Below are 22,997 nucleotides of genomic sequence, written 5' to 3' on the forward strand. Positions count from 1 at the left end.
TTGAATTGTGTGGATTGTAATCTCATAAGTGAATGAGTGTGCATAACAACTGATAAATGATAAATCAACAGACGTGTTATCGGGTAATCCTTTAATTCATGCATGGGCTACTGACACCTAGAGATTGGTGTATTCCATCTGCTCTACATAATTACAGATATAGTGGGGTCAAGATTAGACTTTCTCCATTTATATACAAATTATTATTATTTAAAATATATATCTTCAAGAAGGTGGGTATTTGAGATTTTTATGCTAATCCATCATCAAGACACACATAATTATTATTCAAAATCTTTCATGGACACAACATGGGAAAACGTTTTGAAAGTACACCAATCTATGTTAAGTGTGTTAATTATCGGCAACCATTTGGGGCCGTTTACTAATTGGACGACGATGTCAGTTGTAGAAACCATTTACTAAAATCGAACCAGACCTTCTGGTATTTCGTTTTCCTGGTTTTATTTTCATATTGACGTTTGCCAATTTCATTGTCAATTCAGGAGATTTAAACTTTACATTTGTCAGCCTTTTGTGATAAAGTCTATAGTCAAGCCCGCGTGTGCACACTCTGAAGTTGTTTAACATATATGATATGCAATTTAATTGCCTGAAAAATGGGCCAATTCATGATTCTATTAACTGAAATTTATTCTGTGGCGTTGACTTTTTGAATGATCTGTTACTGAATCCTTCTGAATAAAATATTGTTTAAATCAATATGAATCGTTAGTAGAATGATGAACAACATGCCAGACAACATCAGCTCCCTTGTTGGTCACACTTCATAATGACACTTGTCGGTTAGAGTAACAGACGTGCATATGATCTTCTGATAGGTAGAATGATGGGCTACAGACAAGACAACTGTCTGGTTGGTCACACTGCAAAACGACACCTTGCCAGTCTGGACTGGTGGGTTGGTTGGTTTGTTGTTTAACACCGCACTCAGCAATATTGCAGCTATATGGCGGCGGTCTGTAAATAATCGAGTCTGAACCAGACAATCCAGTCATGGATATGATGAGCACTGGTCCACGCAGTAGGGATCGATGACATGCATGAACCAAGTCAGCGAGCCTGACCACCCGATCCCATCAGTCACCTCTTACGACAAGCATGTGTTGCTGAAGACGCATTCCACGCTGGATCTTCATGGGTCGCTAGTCTGGGTGACAGATTTACTTAGTTCGGGTTTTAACGTGCGCTGTCTGACATGTGTATTTCGCGCACGGGCCCGCCAGGCCATTTAATAATGTGGTGGAGAAGGTCAGGCAACCTGGAGGGGGTTTATGGTTGCTTAATCAATTTTGGCGTTATTTTGTTGTTTTTGAAATATGCCATGCTAAAAAGGTGGGTGAACTAAAGGAGTTTGTGTGGTTGTGTGTTTTTATGATTTGTGGTTTATATTTTATTGGTAGCTTGTTTGTTGTGTTTTGTTTGTTTGTTTGTTTTTTAAATGTGGTCTCGTAGGCCTGTTTTGGGTTAGATAATCTAGTTCTAAGTCTTTGCCTAGTTTTATGACATTGGTGGCGCTATTAGGTGTCTGAAGTATTAGTTTTGGACGGTGTTTGTGTCTTTGTTTTTGATAGTCTTGATAAGGGTTAAGAGTTTTTAGTGTTCTTTATATGGGGGCTGTTCCAAATTTCAACACTGAAACAATGTCATGTGCCTGCTGAGTGTGTTGAATGTGTGAACAAATTTACAGCCAGGTAGCCGGAAGCCACACATAAGGATTGCATAACTTCAGAAACCTATGATTATGGGTTCAAATCACGGTAAACATCAGATCCGGGCTAGAATAGGTCTTCAGCAATCCATGCTTGCCGTAATGGCGACTATGCTTGTCGTAAGATGCGATTTGGTGGTCAGGCTCGCTGACTTGGGTGATACATGTCTTCGATCCAAACTGCGTGGATCGATGCTCATGATGTCAATCACTGGATTGTCTTGTTCAGACTCGATTACTTACAGACCGACCTCATAAAGCTGGAATATTGCTGAGTGCGGCGTAAAACAACAAACCAACCAACAAACCATGTGTCTAAAAAAACATAATAGGACCACATTCAAATGTCCAAAGATCAGCTGTGAAATGACCGAACAACATACACATCCCCGGCAAAGAAAATAGGGCAATAGGATAAACGAAAATGTCCGTATCTGTTGTGGTCACCATGATCATTGACAACAGTTACCCATAGAGGCAATGAAATGCCGAATATCGCGTTGAGGAATGTTCTGCCAGTCTTGCTGAAGTACCACAGGCAGTGCTTGGAGTGTCTGCTTTGTTGGATTCCGTCGGGGCACACAACGATCCAAAACATCCCATACATGCTCAATCGGAGAGAAATCGGGTAAACCTGTGCAATATGAGGTCATCCGCTTTCTTGTTGAAAAGGTCCACTGTTGACGTAAATGAACGCGATGACGTGATGTTGCACGATCTCGTCTCCATGTGGTCTTCTGATAGGTAGAATGATGGGCTACAGACTACAATATTAGCTGTCTCATTGGTCCCACTGCAACACATGACACATTGCCAGTCCGAGTGACAGACGTACATGTGGCCTTCTGATAAGTCTAATGATGAGTTTGATGCAATCGTCCAAACGTCCAAAGATACTGCTGGTAAAACAATGTAGAAAGTTTATTGCTGTACGATGTGATGATGAATATTATCATTGTTTGTCAATGTTTTAATAGAACTGTGATATAAAGTATATGTTGGCTGTTGTTTATATCATTTTTGTGGGGAAATGTCCTATATACCACGAAGTGGTCATAACATTGACATTGGACAAAGGGGAATATATTTGTTTATCAATGTTTATGTTTGAGAGAGAATCTATCGGTGTTACCTATGTTATGAGGAACATAACGGTATGTTCCTACTACTTCATCAGGTGAATCACTGCTTGGATGCAGAATGCTCTGAACCGCAAAAGAAACGTCACCCGAATTAACATTTAACATTAACATTAACAAAGTTGTCATTTAAATATCTGGGTAATTTTTGTCTCTTTTTGTTTCTAAAATTTAACATTACCTTGTCCGGAAAAATTAAATTTGATGATAAAAACATAAACAGATGACAACAAAACCGATCGCCCAAACGCATCACGGCAACGGCCATGGTAACCCGACGCGCGTGAGTTCCGTGCAAATTGAATGCACATGTGTTCCCCCATTTCTTGCCTTATAAAAATCCACCCAGATCAGATAACATTCATTCGTTATTTAATTGCGACCACATATCAACACTACAGATGACAGACCACATAGTGGAAGACCAAGGGTCACCACCCGACGTCAGCATCGTCAGATTGCGCGACAGCATCTTCAAGATCGCTTTGTTACTGCTGCGGAAACTGCTCGACAGACCATGGGGACACACCAGCGACACATTAGTGGGACACAGCATAGACTTCCCCACCAAGCATAGAAAATGATTAAAACTCTTGATGATAATGGTAAAAATACTTGGGCCTCATCTACAAGAAATATTTTATTTAGAATATGGTTTTGAATCTTTGTACCTGGTATGTCTGTCTCAAGACATTGACTGCATCTCATCATTTATGGAGAGTAGGGGCCGTGGGGTAGCCTAGTGGTTAAAGTGTTCGTATATCACGCCAAAGTCCCAGGCTTGATTCCGGACATGGGTACAATGTGCGAAGCCCATTTCTGGCGTGTCCGCTGTGATATTGCTGGAATATTGCTACATCTAAATGCAATTATTATATATAGTTATACCAAGGAATGTTTGTGATCTATAACTTAAAAAAACCACGGATGGTTGTCATCCACACAATCAACGCCCATTTGTTATCAAATGTTTTCTCTGTTATCATTTCTTAATATTATCTACATATCTTTTATGGTTTTAACATTATCCACATTTTACAAGTTGTCCTTTGTGGTTGAGTATAATTATATAACCTGTATTACCACTCACTCACTCACTCACATCACGTGACTATAACCTGTATATACTTCCCGTCCCTGTGGGTGCTTTTATGCAAGCTTAATGTCTCTTTAGGGATGTTTAGATTAGATGACAGAAAGTTCATGCGTCTTCTGCTATTGAACGAAAGTTCTATTTATTTCAAAGTCTTCTGAACGATTGTAACTGAATACCGAAGCGTATTAGCTCTAAAACCTAAGATGGCAAATAATTGGCATGCACCAAACTCCCTTGTTAATCATAATGATTAATCATACTGTAATCGGTCGACTCATCAAAAAACGGGGGCACGGGTGGCCCTGTCGTCTAGGGCACCGCGATTCACTGTGCAGAGTTGCGTCCCTTGGACACGCCAGAAACCTATGATTGTGGGTTCCAATCCCGGCTCGCCCCGATTATGTTTCTAGGTTTGTCAGCACCATACCCGTGCTCGTGGGTTTCACCGAAGTGGTAAACGTCTGAGACCTGCATCACTTCGGGCTTTCCTCCCACATTAAGCTGACACACAGTGATATGACTTGAATACTGTTTAAAGCGGCGTTAAACCCAACTCACTCATCAGAAAACCCATATTGACTGGACATGTGAGTTACTTGCCAAGATCAGGACGTCCATTGAAGACCAGTACCAGAGAGGGCAGGGTCCTTGTACGCCAGGCAAAACGGCTGCCAACTTCACCTAGCACTGTTGTTCATCATCACCGGCATACCAACAACAGAGTGCCCTTTTGCACCATCGGCCTCGACTAAATGCAGCAGGATTAAGGGCAAATAAATCATCCACATCCTCTCACAATATCACATGCTGGACCGTTTAGCGGTTTACCAAGATACCACTTTGGAAGGTTTTGGTGTGACTCATTTTGAGAACCATGCATTTACCACACGTCCTGTCTTTATGGACGACAATGCCCGACCCCACCGAGCACGAGTTGTGAATGACCATCTCCAGAACAACTCTGCCTGTGCCTTCTCGAAGCCCAGGCCTGGGCCCACTTGCATAAAGCGATCTCAGCGCTACGACTATTGTAGGCCTATGTTAAAGTATGGGAGTTACGATCATCCAATCCAGCAATTATGGGATCGGGTGGGACGTAGAGTTGGAGCCAGAGACCCCCAGTATAAAATCTCCAAGAACTGACTCGGGCATCGCTTGAGGAATGACAACACATCTCTCAGTTGAGGATCAGATGTCTGATTTTGACCATGAGGAGACCTGATGATGTGATCCGTGTACAGGGTGACAACACCAGACATTGACTGACACTATTGATCATTTGACTGTCTGTGACGAAAATCGGACCGGACTTTCTGGCATTGCTTTTTCGTGAATTTATTTTCATTTCGATATTTGCTTTTTTTATTGTCGATTTGACAGGTCAAGGCTTCATATTTGCAGCCTCATGTGATAACTGGCTATATTCAAGCTATATTCCCACTCTGGAGTAAATGGTGTATCGTCAATACTGATGGGCTTGTATACACTACAATGGAGGAACGTAATACAGACCCATTAAGAATTGACAATTATATCACAGACATCCACAGGTGTATGGTTACTAGTATACCATGAAGCAAGGGTGTAGTTATTGTTGTTTAAAGTTTATGTTATACAATTTAGCTGCTGAAAAATAAGGACCATTTTGGGTTTTGATTACAAGAACTGAACTATATTCTGTATGTAGACGTTAATTCCGGTATACAATTTAAACGGTACTAGCATGAATTGTTCAACTCACAAGTCAGGAATGTCCACAGTGGTCCACAAAGAACTTGGTCAGTTTACTTTTATCCAACAGGCTCGGCAACTTTAACTGACTCGTTGGTCACACTTCAATATGAGACCTTGTCAGTCAGAGTGGCATGCGTGCATACATGGGTTTTCAGAAGATGATACAATAGTCATTACCCTTAGCAAATAACGACCGCCTCCGTGGTCCAGTGGTAGAGCGTCCGCCCAGAGAGCGGGTGGTCAGGGGTTCGATCCCCAAAAGACGTTAACAGATGGTACTTGTTAACCTGCTTGGCGCTCGGCTTTAAAGGGCTAAAAACCCACGCTTGCTGTAAAAAGCGACTCTGTTTGTCGTAAGAGGCGACTAACGGGATCAGGTGGTCAGGCTCGCTGACTTGGTTGATGCATGTCATTGATCCCAGTTGCGCGCGCGTGTGTGTGTGTGTGTGTGCGTGCTTGCGTGCGTGCGTGCGTGTGTGTGTGTGTGTGTGTCTGCTTGTACTCGTCCGGACTAATTCCGATTTCATAGCGCTAACCCACTGAGATACCATACCGCAGTTTAACATAAATACCCCACTCAGATCCCACTCACACTCACACTCCGAGCCGGCCATTCCTTGTTTTAGCCCCTGCAGGGAACAACAAATACCATCTTTCAACGTCTTTTGGTATGACGCAGCCGGGTATCGAACCTCCGACCTTCCGCTCTCCTTGACTACGGAGGCGGTCGGAAGAATATAAACATATACACGCAGCTTAGAGTAAGTGTAATTTTATTCATTTCATATCACAAAGGAAAACGCTTAAACAGTGTTGATATAAGTTTCTATATCCATCAGAGCAACACATAAGTGGTGGGAAATAACAACTTTCTCAAACCTCCCCTCGCATGACGCCGTGCAATAAGATATATTGTTACACCTCTATTAAGAATCTTACATTTCCATATCACGTGATGAAACAATACATTTCAATGTAGACCCACTAACATGTGACTGACACTGACCTCGAGTATTGACTTGTCATTGCATTAAGATACACCTTTATTTGTTTTTAATTTGAGAAAGTTACATGGGGATGAATAAGAATCAGAACGATGTAAACAACTCTTAAAAGAAACTTTATCTTGTCTCACATATGTATATTGATACGGGTACATACGAAATATATAAATAATCATGAAAATATTTTTAAAAACATTCCTCACTGCAAATTATTATACAAAACACGTTTTTTTATTCGGACGCAAAACGCTGTGTCCTTGACTGGTTTACCTGTCCTAGAGCGCAAGCGCTCCTCGCCTGCAGTCGCAAGGGACGAAGGGCAGGGGACCAGTCAGCTCTATCTGACCTATTTCCCCACACAGCATTTCGCTGCACTGAAACGTTGACCTATTTCCGTGTGGCAAAATACAACAAATAATAACTTCCTTATGTAACAATGTCCTTTATAAAGTAAAACCAGCACAAGGAAATCCCAGCCCATCATAAATCAAATATAGGGGTACAGCAAGGTTGTATTCTATCCCCAACATTGTTAAATCTATTTATTAAAAGATTTTGAATATTAGTTTGTTAAAGAAAAACATGGCCTCACTCTTGGTGGTTTCAAGTTGAGGAGTGAGGTCATGTGTCATCTACTGTTTGCTGATGATATGGTTCTTCTATCCGATTCGCCGGCCTAACTTCAGGAGCTTCTCAATAATCCCTAAAAATACTGCACTGACAATAAACTAACTATCAACATCGAAAAAAAATAATGTAGTTATACTTGTCAATAAAACTGACAATCCAATATTCAAATGGTAAGTAGCTGGACAAGATATTAATGTTCCAGACAGATACAATTACTTAGGTGTTGTATTTCATCAAAATTATAAATTTAAACAATGTGTAGAATTTCCAAAGAGCATATACTATGTGCTCTCTTCTAACCTGTTTGGATTTAGACGCAAATGTCTGGTGCAAAATGTTCAAGGCAATTGTTGAACCTGCTGTCCTATATAACTGTAAGGTATATATTTACGGAGTTCTGCTCAGGTATATGGATATATTTTTACAAACAAAATTTGGAAACGTGTTTTCGGAGTCTCTCAATAAACACATAACTGGGCATGCAGGGCAGAGCTTGGTTTGTTTCCCCTTTTTGTTTAGGATAATTAAATCGATTGTTCAATTCTACAAACATATTTGACAATCTCCCAATACTGTCTTAAAACATGCTTTCAATGAATCAATAACTAAGGCCAAACATAAAATTGGATGGTACTATAAATTTGACGACGCGCATGGGGAGCCGGGAACCAGCTTAAGGGCAGGGTAAGCTGGTTCCCGGCTTCCTTTGCGCATCGTCAACTTGGCTCTTATATTGTGATAGAGACGGGGCCCAGCTTCAGGATAGGGTACAGGTTAGACTGGTTCCCGGATCCTCCACTTGGTGTCGCTGCTCTTGCTCCGATTTCCAATGAAGCTGTCGCAGGAACGAACAGGAACCAGTCTAGGTACTGGTCCATTCTGAACATAGCTCCCCTAGCGGAGACTTCGGTCGTTACATGCAGCCCGCAAAGCAGGGAGGGCGAGCGCTAAAGTTGACTCTCAAATGTAAGTAACTGCAACTGAATGAACAGATCATTAACAGATTTAACAGTAAATGACTGAGAAGGGAGATAATTTCATAACGTCTGCTTATGGACTGGTCTCGTTTGTTTAGTGATTCCTAGCTATTTATCCATGAACTTGAACAGCCTGCAACCTCGGGGAATCGCGGTACTTGTCATGTACGCTGAACGGAACAAAATGCACTCACTAACCTTTATGATTATTCGTGTTCTCTATATCAGATGTCATTTATTTGATCTAACAATGCATATTTTACTGATAAAAGTTCATAATTACATTAGTTGCGCCGAGTAAAAGCCGGGCCTCGCGCTCAGTTTGACAAGGGAGAGAACTCCATCGTATCGCCGTACAGGGAAAAGTTGTGTTTGGAGGTCCGATTTGACAAAAACAGGACATAATTCTACCTACCACTTAGTGTGATGATGCCAGAATTTAGTGATTTGTCCTGTCAAGTTCATAGACAGCACAAGTAAAATTCTAAATATGTTATCAGTAATAGGTATTCAATGCATAGGTGTTCAAATGCAAAAATATTTAAGAAATCAACACCTAATTGCACAAAAACAGGACATAATTCTACCTACCACTTAGTATGATGATGCCAGAATTCAGTGATTTGTCCTGACAAGTTCATAGACAGCACAAGTAAAATTCTAAATATGTTATCAGTAATAGGTATTCAATGCATAGGTGTTCAAATGCAAAAATATTTAAGAAATCAACACCTAATTGCACAAAAACAGGACATAATTCTACCTACCACTTAGCATGCTTAGTATGATGATGCCAGAATTCAGTGATTTGTCCTGACAAGTTCATAGACAGCACAAGTAAAATTCTAAATATGTTATCAGTAATAGGTATTCGATGCATAGGTGTGCAATGCAAAAATATTTAAGAAATAAAAAAAAAATAAAAATAAATGATATTTTAAGATTGTTTTTAAAAGAAATCTGATGATAATAATTTGAAATTGTTTATGAAGCGAGCATTTCCTGATTACTGATTTGCATTAATAGACAGCTGCTAAGAGGCAAGTCTACCATAAACTGCGGGAAATCACAAATGCCGTGGTACCACGGGGTCCGACTATACCCTGTCATTTTCATACCATGTGCTTTGAAATTCTCCACATCATCAATACAGCTCTGCATCAGCGTTTTCATGCGGTACAACTTCCCACAAGCTCATTAAAATCAGGACCCTTGAAGATCTAGGGTATAATAGATCTTTAGCAACCCATGCTTGCCCTAAAAGACGACTTTGCTTGTTGTAAAAGGCGACTAACGGGATCGGGTGGTCAGGCTCGCTGACTTGGTTGATGCATGTCATCGATCTCAATTGCGTGGGTCGATGCTCATGATACTAATCACTGGATCGTCTAGTCCAGACGTGATTATTTACAGACCGCCGTCATATAGCTGGAATAATGCTGAGTGCGGCGTTAAACAACAAACCACCCAACCAACATTAAAATCAGCTTTTAGTTATTGCTACCGCGAAACAAAGATCTGAGGACATCCCATTACAGGTCAAGTCAGGACGACCTTTCACAAACTTTTTCAGACCAATGAAGACAAATGATGATTCCAAATTTGAAAACTTAAAATGAAAATTCTGGAATGTCTAACAGATGGCCGAGATTGTATGGCATTACTTCCCAAGGTCTATCAAAGTCTCTTCAGTTTCAAATGGTTATCTCCGTGAAGCAAGAGATAGACAATGATTTTGACAGAATCAGTCGTACAGCCTTTCTTCCGGGGAAAACCCTGTGATGCATGAATAGGAACACATTCCGACTGTCACTTTCCTGATCTTGAAAGCAATACTCTGAGTGGTTTGATGAAAGGTCATTCTTACATGACCCGTAATGTGATGTCCTCAAATCTTTGGGGCGGTCGGGTAGCCTAGTGGTTAAAGTGTTCGCCCGTCACGCCGAAGACCCGGGTTCGATTCCCGACATGGGTACAATGTGTGAAGCCCATTTCTGGTGTCCCCCGCCTTGATATTGAATATTGCTTAAAGCGGCCTAAAATCATACTCACTCGTTCACTCCTCAAATCTGTTTGATTTTAATGAGTTTGAGCTTCCCACATGGTGTGTTTTATCACAATCCCACAATTTTCTGTCCTGGTCTACCGGAAAGTCGTCGTCACCAGGTCTGGAAATTTCAGTGCCACATGCAAGTTACTGGTTATTTGTCATATCGACCGCTACATTCTTTGTGTGATTATGATATGCCATAGGCTTGGAACACAATCATCATGTAACCAATTTGTATATCTACAAAATACAGCAGACCAATTAAGATCCGGGATAGAATAGGTCTTCAGTAACCCATGCTCTCCGTAAAAGGCGACTAACGGGATCGGGTAGTCAGGCTCGCTGACTTCGTTGATGAATGTCATCGTATCCCAGTTATATGGATCGATGCTCATGATGTCAATCACTGGATTGTCTGGTCCAGACTCGATTATTTACAGAACGCCATCATATAGCTGGAATATTGCTGAGTGCGGCATTAAACAACAAACAAACAAACATACTATAAAGCATACACCTAGACAAAAAGTAGAGATACCATCAAAGTGATCCAGATAAACCAATCACACATTACCTTGCAGGTGAATCAGGTCACCAGCTTCGAGGACGATCAAATTTATGAAACGGGAGAAGTTTTAACACAAGAAATAACATGGGACATGAGTGCAGGACACTTTCCATTTTGTACTTTTATCCAACAGTGATTCCAGAATATTTTAACAGAAGATGTGCATGAAAGGTTTCTAATTTTCCTAATATTGCCACCATTTGGAGAATACACTATGGGTTACCTCCCTTGCCTTGTTATTACAAGGTATACAGTGCTTTGAGTGTGATAATGACATACCTTGTAATTTGAAGGCATCACTGAAATCTCAAGGTTACACAAAAACTAAGTTCTAATTTATTTCCCCTTGTGTGCTGATGTAATGGAGATTCAGAGACATTACAATGAATTCTGTGCTATCTGATATGTCATTATTTAATGTAATGAAGATTTTCCCACTCCTCAGTTGATAATATGTTTCCTTCTTTTTCATCAACTATCTTCACAGTGAATTCTGACCACCTGTGTGGTCTGGTGGTAGAGCGTCCGTCCGGAGGGTGGAAGTTCTGGGGTTCGATCCCCGGCCGCGTCATACCAAAAGAAGTTAAAAGATGGTACTTGTTGTTACTCTGTCTGGCACTCAGCATTAAGGGGTTAAAACAAGGACTGGTCGGCTCGGAGTCGGTATACTGTGTCTAGGTTGGGTATTCATGTTAAACTGCGGCATGGTATCTCAGTGGGCTAGCACTATAAATCGGCATAAGGCCAGACTAGTACAGGCAGCCACACACACACGTGCATGCACGTCGCTATAGAAGTACAATAATCTTGGACGCGACGTTAAACCCAATTTCACCTTCACCTCAATGAATTCCCTGATGAGCCTCCAGTATTCCTGGGGGTTTCTGGACGAAAAGATGCAAGTTTGCTGAATAATTTCTCAGTATTTTTTTCTCTGTCCATTTTTTATAATTTTTAAGGGCATTATAGAATTTGTATTGTCTATTTCTATCAAATGGGTCCTTTGCTAGGCCCTGCTTTATAGCTTGAATATTGCTGAGTGTGGCGTTAAGCAACAATCAAACAAACAAAGCCTATAGTCGAATACTGTTGAGGTTGGCTGTTGCATTATCAATGCTACTTTGGGTGTTCCCACACAGTTATGATGAAAATGTTTTGTAGTATTTTGGAGTTTGCAGAAAGCAGATTATTATGAAATGTCATCTTTGAATCATCTTTCCATATGAGCTGAAAAATCTTAAACTGTGTCTTCCTTGTTTTAGAGCTGCTCTTAGTCCTTGATTTAATGACAGTGACAGATGTGCATAGAGAGAACACTGGTCTGACAAGTGTAAGTGGATGTACTTTCAGACTTTAAGAGGAACCCAAATCCTCACACTTGGTAATGATGTAGGCGGCAGTGCTAGAATCATAATATTGGTATGATGAATAGTTTCCAAACAAGTCAACCAGTCATCATTCTGCCATTTAGCATGTTTAGGATGCAAGTGTTAGTATTCTGACAGGTTTGAATGAGGTCATGTGTAAATTAGTTGGTCACAGGGCCTGTGTTTTTTCTGATAATGGGGAGGGTATCCTGGGTAGAGGAGAATTGCCACTGTTTCGCTCTGATGTAATCTGATCACCCAAGGTTCCTGTTCTTGCATAAAAGTCTCTGCCTGCTATTAATTTTCATATTTGTCCATAACAAGCTAGATGTGGTTGAAGTATAGCAAAGGGGTCCTGAGATTTCACTGTCCTTATGCTCAAGTTTATTTAGAGATTATTATATGATTATAAGCATGTGTGTCACACTGACTTAACACAAGTGTTTCCCAATGGGTGAGTGAGGTTAGTACATGAATTCTTGCAAGAGTTTTGTAAAATCAGTATGACACACATGTGTCACACATGAGCCGTCTCGCGTACACGTTACGTCCTCTACTGGTCATGTAGAGCTACCAAGTTTCTTCCATTCTGGGTGTGGGGTTTCTAAAAAAATACCCAATTCATTGACATCTTCAGTATTCAGAATTGTCTTATTGCAACGATAGACCATTAACAATGTTATGATGTTATTATAATGACATCACTATGTGTTATATCTCTCCCCGTCGACATCGTTGTCAGAAAATAATTTGAAAATCATTGACCACAGAATCCATTACAAGTTTGGATTTAGGCTTCCAAATTTGACCCCGACTGCGTCATACCCAACATGCCCAAAACACATTAAAAGATGGTACTTGTTGTTACTCTGTCTGGCGCTCGGCATTTATAGGCTAAAACAAGGACTGGTTGGCTCGGAGTCAGTATACTGTGTCTGAGTGGGGTATTCATGTTAAACTTCGGCATGGTATCTCAGTGTGCTAGCACTATAAATCGGCATCAGTCCGGACTAGTACAAGCAGCTACACACACACATACACGTGCATGCATGTCACTATATTATAACAGTAAACAGGTTAAGGTAAATAATAGATAAGTGGGTAATTTCTTGCTAATTTGGTAGGAATTTGATTCTATCCCGCAGTTTTCTCAAATGGTAGTTTTCTGAATTTTGCATATTTTCTTTGATGTGTGCAATGCCGTATTCAGCAATGATGGATAAAATTACAAATATTATGGATGTCAGGATGTAAATAAGTTCAGATTTTGCGTATGAGCAGATGTTTTCAACTATTGGTAGTGTTTTTCCAAGTAAATAAATTGTGAGTTAGACCACACCCTCACATGTCATCTACGCTTGTCAGCAGTTTGTCTATTTTTGAAAGTTTATGAAACGAAATCCTCTAGGATTATACATCTTTGTAAGTATGCCCCAAAAATGAAGTTAGATATAATTACAGGATTGTTATAGTAGTGCAGGATCACAATGTACAGTTGTTGGAGATTGTGTCCGGTTCAACCAATCGATGATGTAATCTTTCATATAGTTTTTGTTTATAATTGTTTGAAATAAAAATTGCTATTTCTTAGAAATGAAGAAACTAGAGTGTTTTCTGTTCATCAAGAACAAAGATGATCAAATGAAAAATAGTATCATATAAAGAAAATATCTGACTATGTGTCCCATGACATCAAGTGCCTTCGAGTCAACAATGGCAGTTATGGTTGTGTGCCGACAACTTTGACAAATACTTTTTTATCTTGAGGGATTTTCTTTTTGAGGTACATAACCACTTAAAGTTTTGATATTTAGAAAACTGAGCATATATTATTTATATGACACGTAAAGCCTACTTGGCAAACAGTTATTGCTTGTATTGTTTGTGGGTGTGGTTATGCTATTCGCCTTTGAACCCATTGGACAATAGCATTCAGAGCCTTAAATAAGACACATTAGTTTGAGGAGTGACGTCCCTTAAGAGTAATTGAACACTTGCCCTTTGCGGTCCACAGAAAAAAATAATTTTTGTGAGTAACCAAAGGGATCATGATACATATCCTATCATCATTAAATTATGTATGGAACCAACCCCAGCTGTTTTCTTCTGGAAACATCTTCAGGAAATGCATAAACGCAAAAAAGGAAAATGACAACTCATTTATGTTTTCAGTGAACATTATAACATCCACAAGTTAATAATGGAAGTACAAAGCCAACAACAGAATCCTGGCTCTGTTACTGAAACATGTGTAGTCAGGGACTGTGGGAGTGACTTGCTGGACAAAAGTGACACCGAGAAAGAATCTGCCATTGACACACTGGAAACAGGTGATCTCAAGGAACAATCTGCCATTGATACACTTGAAACAGGTGATCTCATGCAACAATCTGCCATTGATACACTGGAAACAGGTGATCTCATGCAACAATCTGCCATTGACACACTGGAAACAGGTGATCTCAATAAACGATCTGCCATTGACACACTGGAAACAGGTGATCTCAATAAACGATCTGCCATTGACACACTGGAAACAGGTGATCTCAAGGAACAAAAGGCAAAGCAGTTTCAAAGGTGTAGTGAGCGTGGGAAAACTTTAACACAACCAAGTAATCTGAAGACACACATGAGTATTCAAAGTGGAATCAAGCCTTACCAGTGTGGTGAATGCGGGAAAGGATATACATACTCAGGTAGCCTGAAGTCACACATGAAGAGTCACAGTGGAGTCAAGCCTTATCAGTGTGTTCAATGTGAGGAAACGTTTACACAATCGGGTAATCTGCAGAAACACATGAGGATTCACAGTGAAATCAAGCCTTATGAGTGTGGTGAATGTGAGAAAACGTTTACACAATCAGGTAATCTGCAGAAGCACATGAGGATTCACAGTAAAATCAAGCCCTATGAGTGTGGTGAATGTGAGGAAACGTTTACACAATCAGGTAATCTGCAGGAGCACATGAGGATTCACAGTGAAATCAAACCTTATGAGTGTGGTGAATGTGAAAAAAGATTTACACTACCAAGTAACTTGAAGACACACATGAGGATTCACAGTGGAGAGAAGCCTTATCAGTGTATGGAATGTGAGAAAAGATTTACACTATCAAGCAACCTGCAGGGACACATGAAGATTCATACCGGATCCAAGCCCTATCAGTGTGGTGATTGTGGGAAAACATTTTCATTCCCAGGTAACCTAAAGAGACACAAAAGGATTCACAGTGGAATCAAGCCTTATCAGTGTGTTGAATGTGGGAAAGAATTTTCAGATTCAGGCAGTCTGAAGGCACACATAAGGATTCACACTGGAATCAAGCCTTATCAGTGTGTTGAATGTGGGAAAGGATTTACACAGTCGGGTAGCCTGAACACACACATGAGGCTTCACAGTGGAATCAAGCCTTATCAGTGTGTTGAATGTGGGAAAGGATTTACGCTGTCAAGTTACCTGAAGAAACACATGAGGATTCACATGAGGTTTCATAGTGGAATCAAACCATATCAGTGTGGTGAATGTAAGAAACAGTTTACAGATTCAGCTAACCTGCAGACACACATGACTATTCACAGTGGAGGGGCGGTCGGGTAGCCTGGTGGTTAAAGTGTTCAATTCCCGCCATGGGTACAATGTGTGAAGCCCATTTCTGGTGTCCCCCCGCCGTGATATTGCTGGAATATTGCTAAAAGCGTTGTAAAACCATACTCACTCACTCATTCACAGTGGACTAGCCTCATCAGTGTTCTGAATATGGAAAACAATTTACACAATCATCTAACCTGCAGACACACACGAGGAGTCACTGTGGAACCAATTGAATAAATTGAGTTTTAGTGTATTGTATACATTACAACTGTTAAATGATAGATCAATCACTTGTTATTAGTTAATCTTTTAATCATGTTAATCCCTGCTTTGGCTTTTGACACCATTGGTGGGGTCCATCTGCTCCAGATGAGACTCCCTGCATATAAACTGATGGCCAAAAGAATCTCTACCATAGTTTTAAATCACTCTAAAAACCCACAAAAGTTGAATGCATGAAGTAAAAAGTATTGAAGAGATCAAATTCTCAACATTTAATATGACGGTTATACAGCAATCGATATTGGCATGACAGTTACCTGAATTGAGGTTGGGTAGCATTATACAAGCATTCAATGCAATGGAAAAAGGGCACACACTTCTTAAAGTGCTGGAGTACATCACAGTGTACATGACTACCTCCTGCTTTAAAACATGCAAAAACTCTGGACAACAGAAAAGGCCTTTCATCTGATGTCATGTGGGTAAAAGTCGCCATTTTCCTGAGACGACCTGTATCAGTTCTCACTGGTCGCCTTCAGGATGTGGTCACTGTCAAACACGACAGTCCATAACATAACAGAGGTGTTCTAAGGGGGGACATGCCTGGGAAGTGTGCATGCCACGGCAATTCCCTGATGTTGTTGGCTGCAAACAATTTTTGTACTATTCTGGCTGTTTTTGGTCTGGCATTGTCAAGCTGATAAAGGACACCACATGAGAGTTTTTGTAGAAGTGGTAGGACTACAGGACAAAGAATGTCATCCTTGTAAAGTAGAGATGTCTAATTTCTGACGACGATGACCAGTGGTGTACTCTCCTGCTGACAAGTTCTTCCCTGCACCATAACATCCCCCTACACCTTTCGGCATGACTTGAACGCAACATGCCACTGTTCGTTCTCCCCTTCAGAAACCCTGCCTTCCTTCAGCTGTGAACAGACAGAACTGACTTTCATCAGTGAAGACCCTCAGCCAGTCCGGCCTCATCTCAATCTCGACGACGATGTTGTGCAGTCAATGGCTGTCCACTGTAAGGTCTGTAAGACATAATTCCTTGAGCCCAGAGTCGCCTGCCTGCCTAATAACCATATGTCCTAAAGCATTCGTCGCTGATGACGTCACAGTCAGGAATTGATTCTGGAGGTGCAACGTATGCAAGTACCGGTTTTCATTGGGCGTAGTTACCCTGAGTCTGCTGCTCTTGGCCTGTCTGATGTCTGCTTGGTCTGTCTTTACCATTGCATCAGGTTAGTCGAAGTAACATGGGAGCAACCAAAAGTTCCATCAATGTGGGCATGGCTGTCCCCCATCATACCAAGGTCCTGCTGGCATTGTTCATGTTGTTTGGGTGTCAGTCGTGGCATTTTTGTAATATTTTTTTTATCAGCATGAGTGTCTGACATGTAATTTCAGCTCCCTGAGTGTCACGTTTTTCACTCTTTCGCATTTTCTACAAATTAATGTGTCATAGATAATTGTTGTGTTTGGGCGATGTGTTGTCCATTGATTTAGTTTGAACTAAAGTTTGATTTAAAGTCATGGTTTTTGCAATTACATTTTTGAAGTGGTAAAAATTCTTTTGGCCATCAGTATATGTACAAATTATAATTATTTAGAGTATACAGAGTGACTCATCTGGTGCTGTTATTGGATGATTTTTTGTAAGATTTTTGTTTTTAAATCATCTTGTGATTAAAACTGACCATGTATTTCTATATTTAGTGCTGTCTTTTTTAACATTAGGACTCATGCTAAATGTGATCACAGATACTTTCAAACAAGTGACATTTAGTGCAGAACTCAGAGTGGTGTGTCTTGCTTCCTGTGCTTGGAAAAAGAAGTGACTAAGCTTGTCATTGTCTTTGTTTTTGTTGCTGCTTTGCGGTCAGACTGTGCACACATGTACATATAATATAATAGCTGTTGAATACTTAGATACCTTTAAAAAAACATGATCTAAGTACAAAAGGCAATAAACCATTTATTCCTTTTAAGGAAATTGGCAACACCAGAAGCGCTTGTTAAATCTCCAACATCATCATCATCATCATTTAAGGAAGTGTATGGGGTGGTCGGGTAGCCTAGTGGTTAAGGCGTTCGCTCGTCAGGCCGAAAACCCAGGTTTGATTCCCGACATGGGTACAATGTGTGAAGCCCATTTCTGGTGCCCCCTGCCGTGATATTGCTGGACTTAAGGAAGTGGAACCGTTCTTTTTGTGAATGTCAAATTTACTCCTAAACACCCAGTAATCTAAGCATGCTGAGAACAGCATTGAAATTTTTGCACACCTTGAACATTGAAATCTGGTTTTGTGCCCGGATCTGGTTACATGGGCAAAATGTAATCAGTGACACACACCCCAATTTCAGCAGCGATATGTGCCTTAATATTTCGTGTCATTTTGCTTTTGTCGCTGATAAGGCCCCATTTTTATTGCTTATTTGCTAGATTTATATTGTTATCTGAGGGGTCTGTCATTTTTTCTGATATTTAGCCTCTGGATTCCATTTATTTTGCATTTGTTTTAGTATGACATGATAAAATTGATCATAAATAGAGTAAAGATTTGAGGACATAATTGATTTATTTCAGTCATGTGTTTTTGTATGAGTGTGCTTGTAAAAATGTCAGAGATAAATGGCATTATAAAAATACAGAAGAATATGATTCTTGTGAAACCTCTACCTCTATTATATCTTTGCCCTAAATCCTGTATTTCGGCTTCAGTCACACTGACTTAAATTTTCAGATTCAGACAACCTCTTCACTGTCAATAACACAGTTAGTTGTTCCCAAATAGCACTGTAACCGCCCAAGCTATGGCGTGAATCTCAGTGTTTTCCTGTCAACACCTATTGTTATAGTTGTAACGATCTAGCACTTGGTATTAGTCACATTAATCTAAGATTATTCTAATAGTTTTTTATAAAACAGACAGTAAGTAAATAGTTATAGCTGCTAACTGGAGTGATGATCGTATGCACGTGAGCATGGTGAGTAGAAGCTGATGTGTGGTGTGTTTGCGAGGTCGTAATGGAGTCTCATTCTACTCCCGGTTGCAAGAAGTGTGGTCGGTTTATGATCACGGAAAATCCTCATGGTAACTGCTGGAGGTGCAGAGAAACAATATGCACAGAGGAGGCAAGATGTGAAGTTAACCTTCTTAAAGTTAGCTGAGGCTGTAACTAAGGCTAAGAGGCGTGAAGCGGCCAAGAGAAAAGTTGAAGTCATCACGGCAACCAACACTGATCAGGCCTCTGATTCTACCCTAAAACCTTTTACTCCTACTCCAGCAAAACAGTCATCTCCCTGCACTCTCCATGAGTCTGATACAACAACTATTCAAGCAACAGCAGGAGATGATAAAGGCAATGTTTGATCACCATCAAATGACGGTACCCAATCTGCCGCATGGACCACACGGGTGTCATTGAGATTTCCCTCTACCACTATCAAACGGGTCCTCTGTCTTGCTGTAATCCCACCCCATACCATAATGCTACCGCCCCCGAACCGATCTTTTTCCATGACACAATGATTGACGTAATGTTCACCTCGACGTCGGTACACTTGAATCCGAGACTCGTCATTGAATAGAACGTGTCCCCACTGCATGGCAGTCCAGCATAGACGCTGTCTGCACCACTGTAAACCTCCTTGATGGTGGTTTCCTGTCAAAATGAGACGTCTGGCGGGTCTTCTGGCAACAATCCCTGCACATCTGAGGCGTTGATGTACGGTTTGTGAAGATATTCGTCGAGGGCCAGGGATGCAGTCACTGTTGCTGGCTGGAATCGATTTCGTAGGTGTGTTGTTTGAATGCAGTTGTCTTGTCGATTATTGGTTACGCGTAGCCTGCCACTCCGAGGATGGTCACTGACTGCATTCGTCTGTTGCCAGCGTTGCCATAAACACCAAATGGTGTTTCTGTGGACGTTAAATTGTCTTGCAACATCATGTTGACTCGATCCTGCTTCAAGCATACCAATGGCTTGCATACGCTCATTGTTGGACAGGCGTAGCATTTCGTAATGTTGAATAATTGCGTAATTTTGTTGTTTTTCTGAGTGGTTGTTGTCAGCACGATGCTAAACAATGCATATGGAATCCCGTTAACGCACATGTTTTATACCCATTCTTGGGTAGTGAAATGCATGGGGCTTGCATAAAAGTCAACTTTTGCATGGAATGCATGCTTTTCTGTAGCAGTTGCATTTTTGTGACTTGATCCCATACATGTACTACAATATTGAAAACCAAACTTTACTTGTTTGAAAAATACACTAAAATATTGGTGTCACAGGAACTTTTGTTGTTGAGTATATAACAGTAACTCTGATGAAGGTATCACATATTTGACCGATTCTTGATACGTTCTGATTTTCAAGTCCTCACATCTCGAGTCAGGATTAGAATCAGTGAATAATGGTTTCCAGAAGAGATCAATGTCAATTTCACAGGGAGTTACTATAGGCAGAACCCAACAGGTCCCTCTGGTATATGCTGGCAAAGATGTAATAGAGGTAGAGGATTCGCAAGAATTATCGAACAATATAAGAATACTACATCTATTACATCAGGAGCACTCCCACCTACCTCCCCAATTCATCTACCTCTAGTAGTTAGATGTGGGGAAAAAAAGTGAGATTCCTGCCATTGCACACGCCTTAGCTTGGGTGGTTACAGTGCTATTTGCATGATTTGGGAACAACTAATTGTGTGATTGACAGTGAAGAGGACGCCTGTTGAAAATCTGAAAATTTTATAATTGTGACTGAAGCCAAAATACAGGATTTATGGCAAAGATTTAACAGAGGTAGTATTCTTGAAATTATTAACAATGATAACTATTGTTCAATATTTATTATTTTTACATATTTTTTGCACCGTGGTATATATCATTTGTTGATAACTTTCCAACACATCCAGCGATTTATTCACAAAGCGAAACACATGTGAAAGTTTAAGGAGGGGGAGTTGGATTTTCTCTCCTTTTACATGTGTTTTAGCAATATTCCAGCAACACCAAGGCGGGGACACCAGAAATGGACTTCTCACATTGTACCCATGTGGAGAATTTAACTCGGGCCTTCAGCATGACAAGCAAACACTTCAACCACTAGACCCCAAATGTTATTAACAGTACAATCAAATTATTTATATCTTCTATTCTGTATTACTGTTTTGAATGTTTTTATACAACTGGCATATTTGTTCATATTTATCATGTTTATACACATTTAGTTTATTAGAAAATTCTGTGCTTTGCATACAGAAACAGTGCCAAGTACATACATGATAAGGGCACAATAAACAATGACAGTATGGACAAACGGTTAAAAAATTATGTTTCTTTGTTTGTTGTTTAATGCTTCGCTCAGCAATATTCCAGCTATATGACAGCGGTCTGTAAATAATCGACTCTCGACCAGACAATCCAGTGATTGACATCATGAGCATCAATCCACGCAATTGGGATCAATGACATGCATCAACCAAGCCTGACCACCCCATCCCGTTAGTTGCCTCTTGTGACAAGCGTAGTTGTCTTTTGTGGCAAAAGCATGGTAAGAGATTAATGTGTGCATTGCTGCAAATGCTTACATATTACTGAAGTAAAGTAGAGTACACACACAACAGGAGATCAGGATATTTGAAGACTGTAGACTGTAGACATCAAGTACAATTATGTATACAAAATGATCACATATTTGCCACTTTGTTATTTTATGAGTTATATCTCAAGATATCTCAGTCTGTCATACAAACCCTGAAACAAATATTTCCAGTACAGCCCATGCAAGTCTATAATATTTGGCAAGTCACTTGATTTAATGCAGTACTGCAGTATCTGAAAATGAAATGAATCTCTGGGCTCCTTTTTATTATGTTTTATGACAATAATTTAACAACTGTTTTTTTCTTTCTGTAAGACGTTCATTTCAGCATGTTCAGGGACTAGATGTTAGTCTTATATGGTCCCTAGCCCAAGTTGTTATTGGTGATGTTCTTGTGGAAACATCTTTGGGAATGCATTAAACAAGGGAAAGTGACAACTCTTTTATGTTTTCAGTGAACACCATAACATCCACAAGTTAATAATGGAAGTACAAAGCCAACAACAGAATCCTGGCTCTGTTACTGAAACATGTGTAGTCAGGGACTGTGTGAGAGAGTTGCTCGAAACAGGTGATCTGAAGAAATTCAAAGACTCTGGTGGTCCAGCAAAGCAGTCTCATAAGTGTAGTGAGTGTGGGAAAACATTCATTAAATCAAGTGACTTGAAAAAGCACATGCTTTGCCACAGTGGAGTCAAACCTTATCAGTGTGTTGTGTGTGGGAAAATGTCTAAAAAATCAGGTGACCTGCAGAAACACATGAGGATTCACAGTGGAATCAAGCCTTATGAGTGTGTTGAATGTGGGAAAAAATTTACAGAATCAGGTTCTCTGCAAAAACACATGAGAAGTCACAATGGAATGAAGCCTTATCAGTGTGGTGAATGTGGAAAACAATTTACACTATCAGGAAACTTGAAGACACACATGAGAATACACAGTGGAATCAAGCCTTATAAGTGCATTGTGTGTGAGAAAACATTTACAGTGTTAGGTACTCTTACGAAACACATGGGGAGTCACGGTGGAATCCAGCCTTATGAGTGTGGTGAATGTGGGAAAGGATTTACACAATCATACAGTCTGAAGGCACACATGAGGACTCACAATGGAAGCAAGCCTTTTCAGTGCAATGTGTGCGAGAAGACATTTTCACAGTCGGGTAATCTGCAGACACACATGAGGATTCACAGTGGAATCAAGCCTTATGAGTGTGATGAATGTGGGAAAAGCTTTACACAGTTAGGTACCCTGCAGACACACATGGG

The 22,997-nt window shown here is 40.3% G+C and overlaps 1 protein-coding gene across 3 annotated transcripts; it reads left to right on the plus strand.

Annotated features, from left to right (window-relative positions):
• Positions 1 to 8,207: 8,207 nt before the first annotated feature.
• LOC124133326 (zinc finger protein 501-like) lies at positions 8,208 to 22,341 on the plus strand. Of its 3 annotated transcripts, none has more exons than XM_048401176.1 (4): positions 8,208 to 8,301; positions 11,418 to 11,523; positions 14,470 to 14,795; positions 14,838 to 19,781. In XM_048401176.1, exons 1-4 carry the CDS (start codon positions 8,253 to 8,255, stop codon positions 15,893 to 15,895), a joined length of 1,539 nt encoding a protein of 512 aa, XP_048257133.1. In that variant the 5' UTR covers positions 8,208 to 8,252; the 3' UTR covers positions 15,896 to 19,781. The 3 variants fall into 3 exon arrangements, with proteins under 3 accessions (XP_048257133.1, XP_048257134.1, XP_046353643.2); XM_048401177.1 differs by adding an exon at positions 22,185 to 22,341 and having other exon boundaries at positions 8,209 to 8,301; positions 14,470 to 15,821; XM_046497687.2 differs by lacking the exon at positions 11,418 to 11,523 and having other exon boundaries at positions 8,223 to 8,301; positions 14,470 to 19,781.
• Positions 22,342 to 22,997: the final 656 nt, after the last annotated feature.

The sequence above is a fragment of the Haliotis rufescens genome, unplaced genomic scaffold, assembly GCF_023055435.1.
Source record: "Haliotis rufescens isolate VD_foot unplaced genomic scaffold, xgHalRufe1.0.p SCAF_21, whole genome shotgun sequence".
In the NCBI taxonomy this organism is placed as follows: domain Eukaryota; kingdom Metazoa; phylum Mollusca; class Gastropoda; order Lepetellida; family Haliotidae; genus Haliotis; species Haliotis rufescens.

Bases quoted from the DNA above. Each gene is read 5' to 3' on its own strand.
- LOC124133326 (XM_048401176.1), top strand. From the start codon at position 8,253: ATGCAGCCCGCAAAGCAGGGAGGGCGAGCGCTAAAGTTGACTCTCAAA. The intron at 8,302-11,417 runs GTAAGTAACTGC...CTATCTTCACAG, and splicing joins GCTAAAGTTGACTCTCAAAT to TGAATTCTGACCACCTGTGT. The intron at 11,524-14,469 runs GTACTTGTTGTT...TTATGTTTTCAG, and splicing joins CCAAAAGAAGTTAAAAGATG to TGAACATTATAACATCCACA.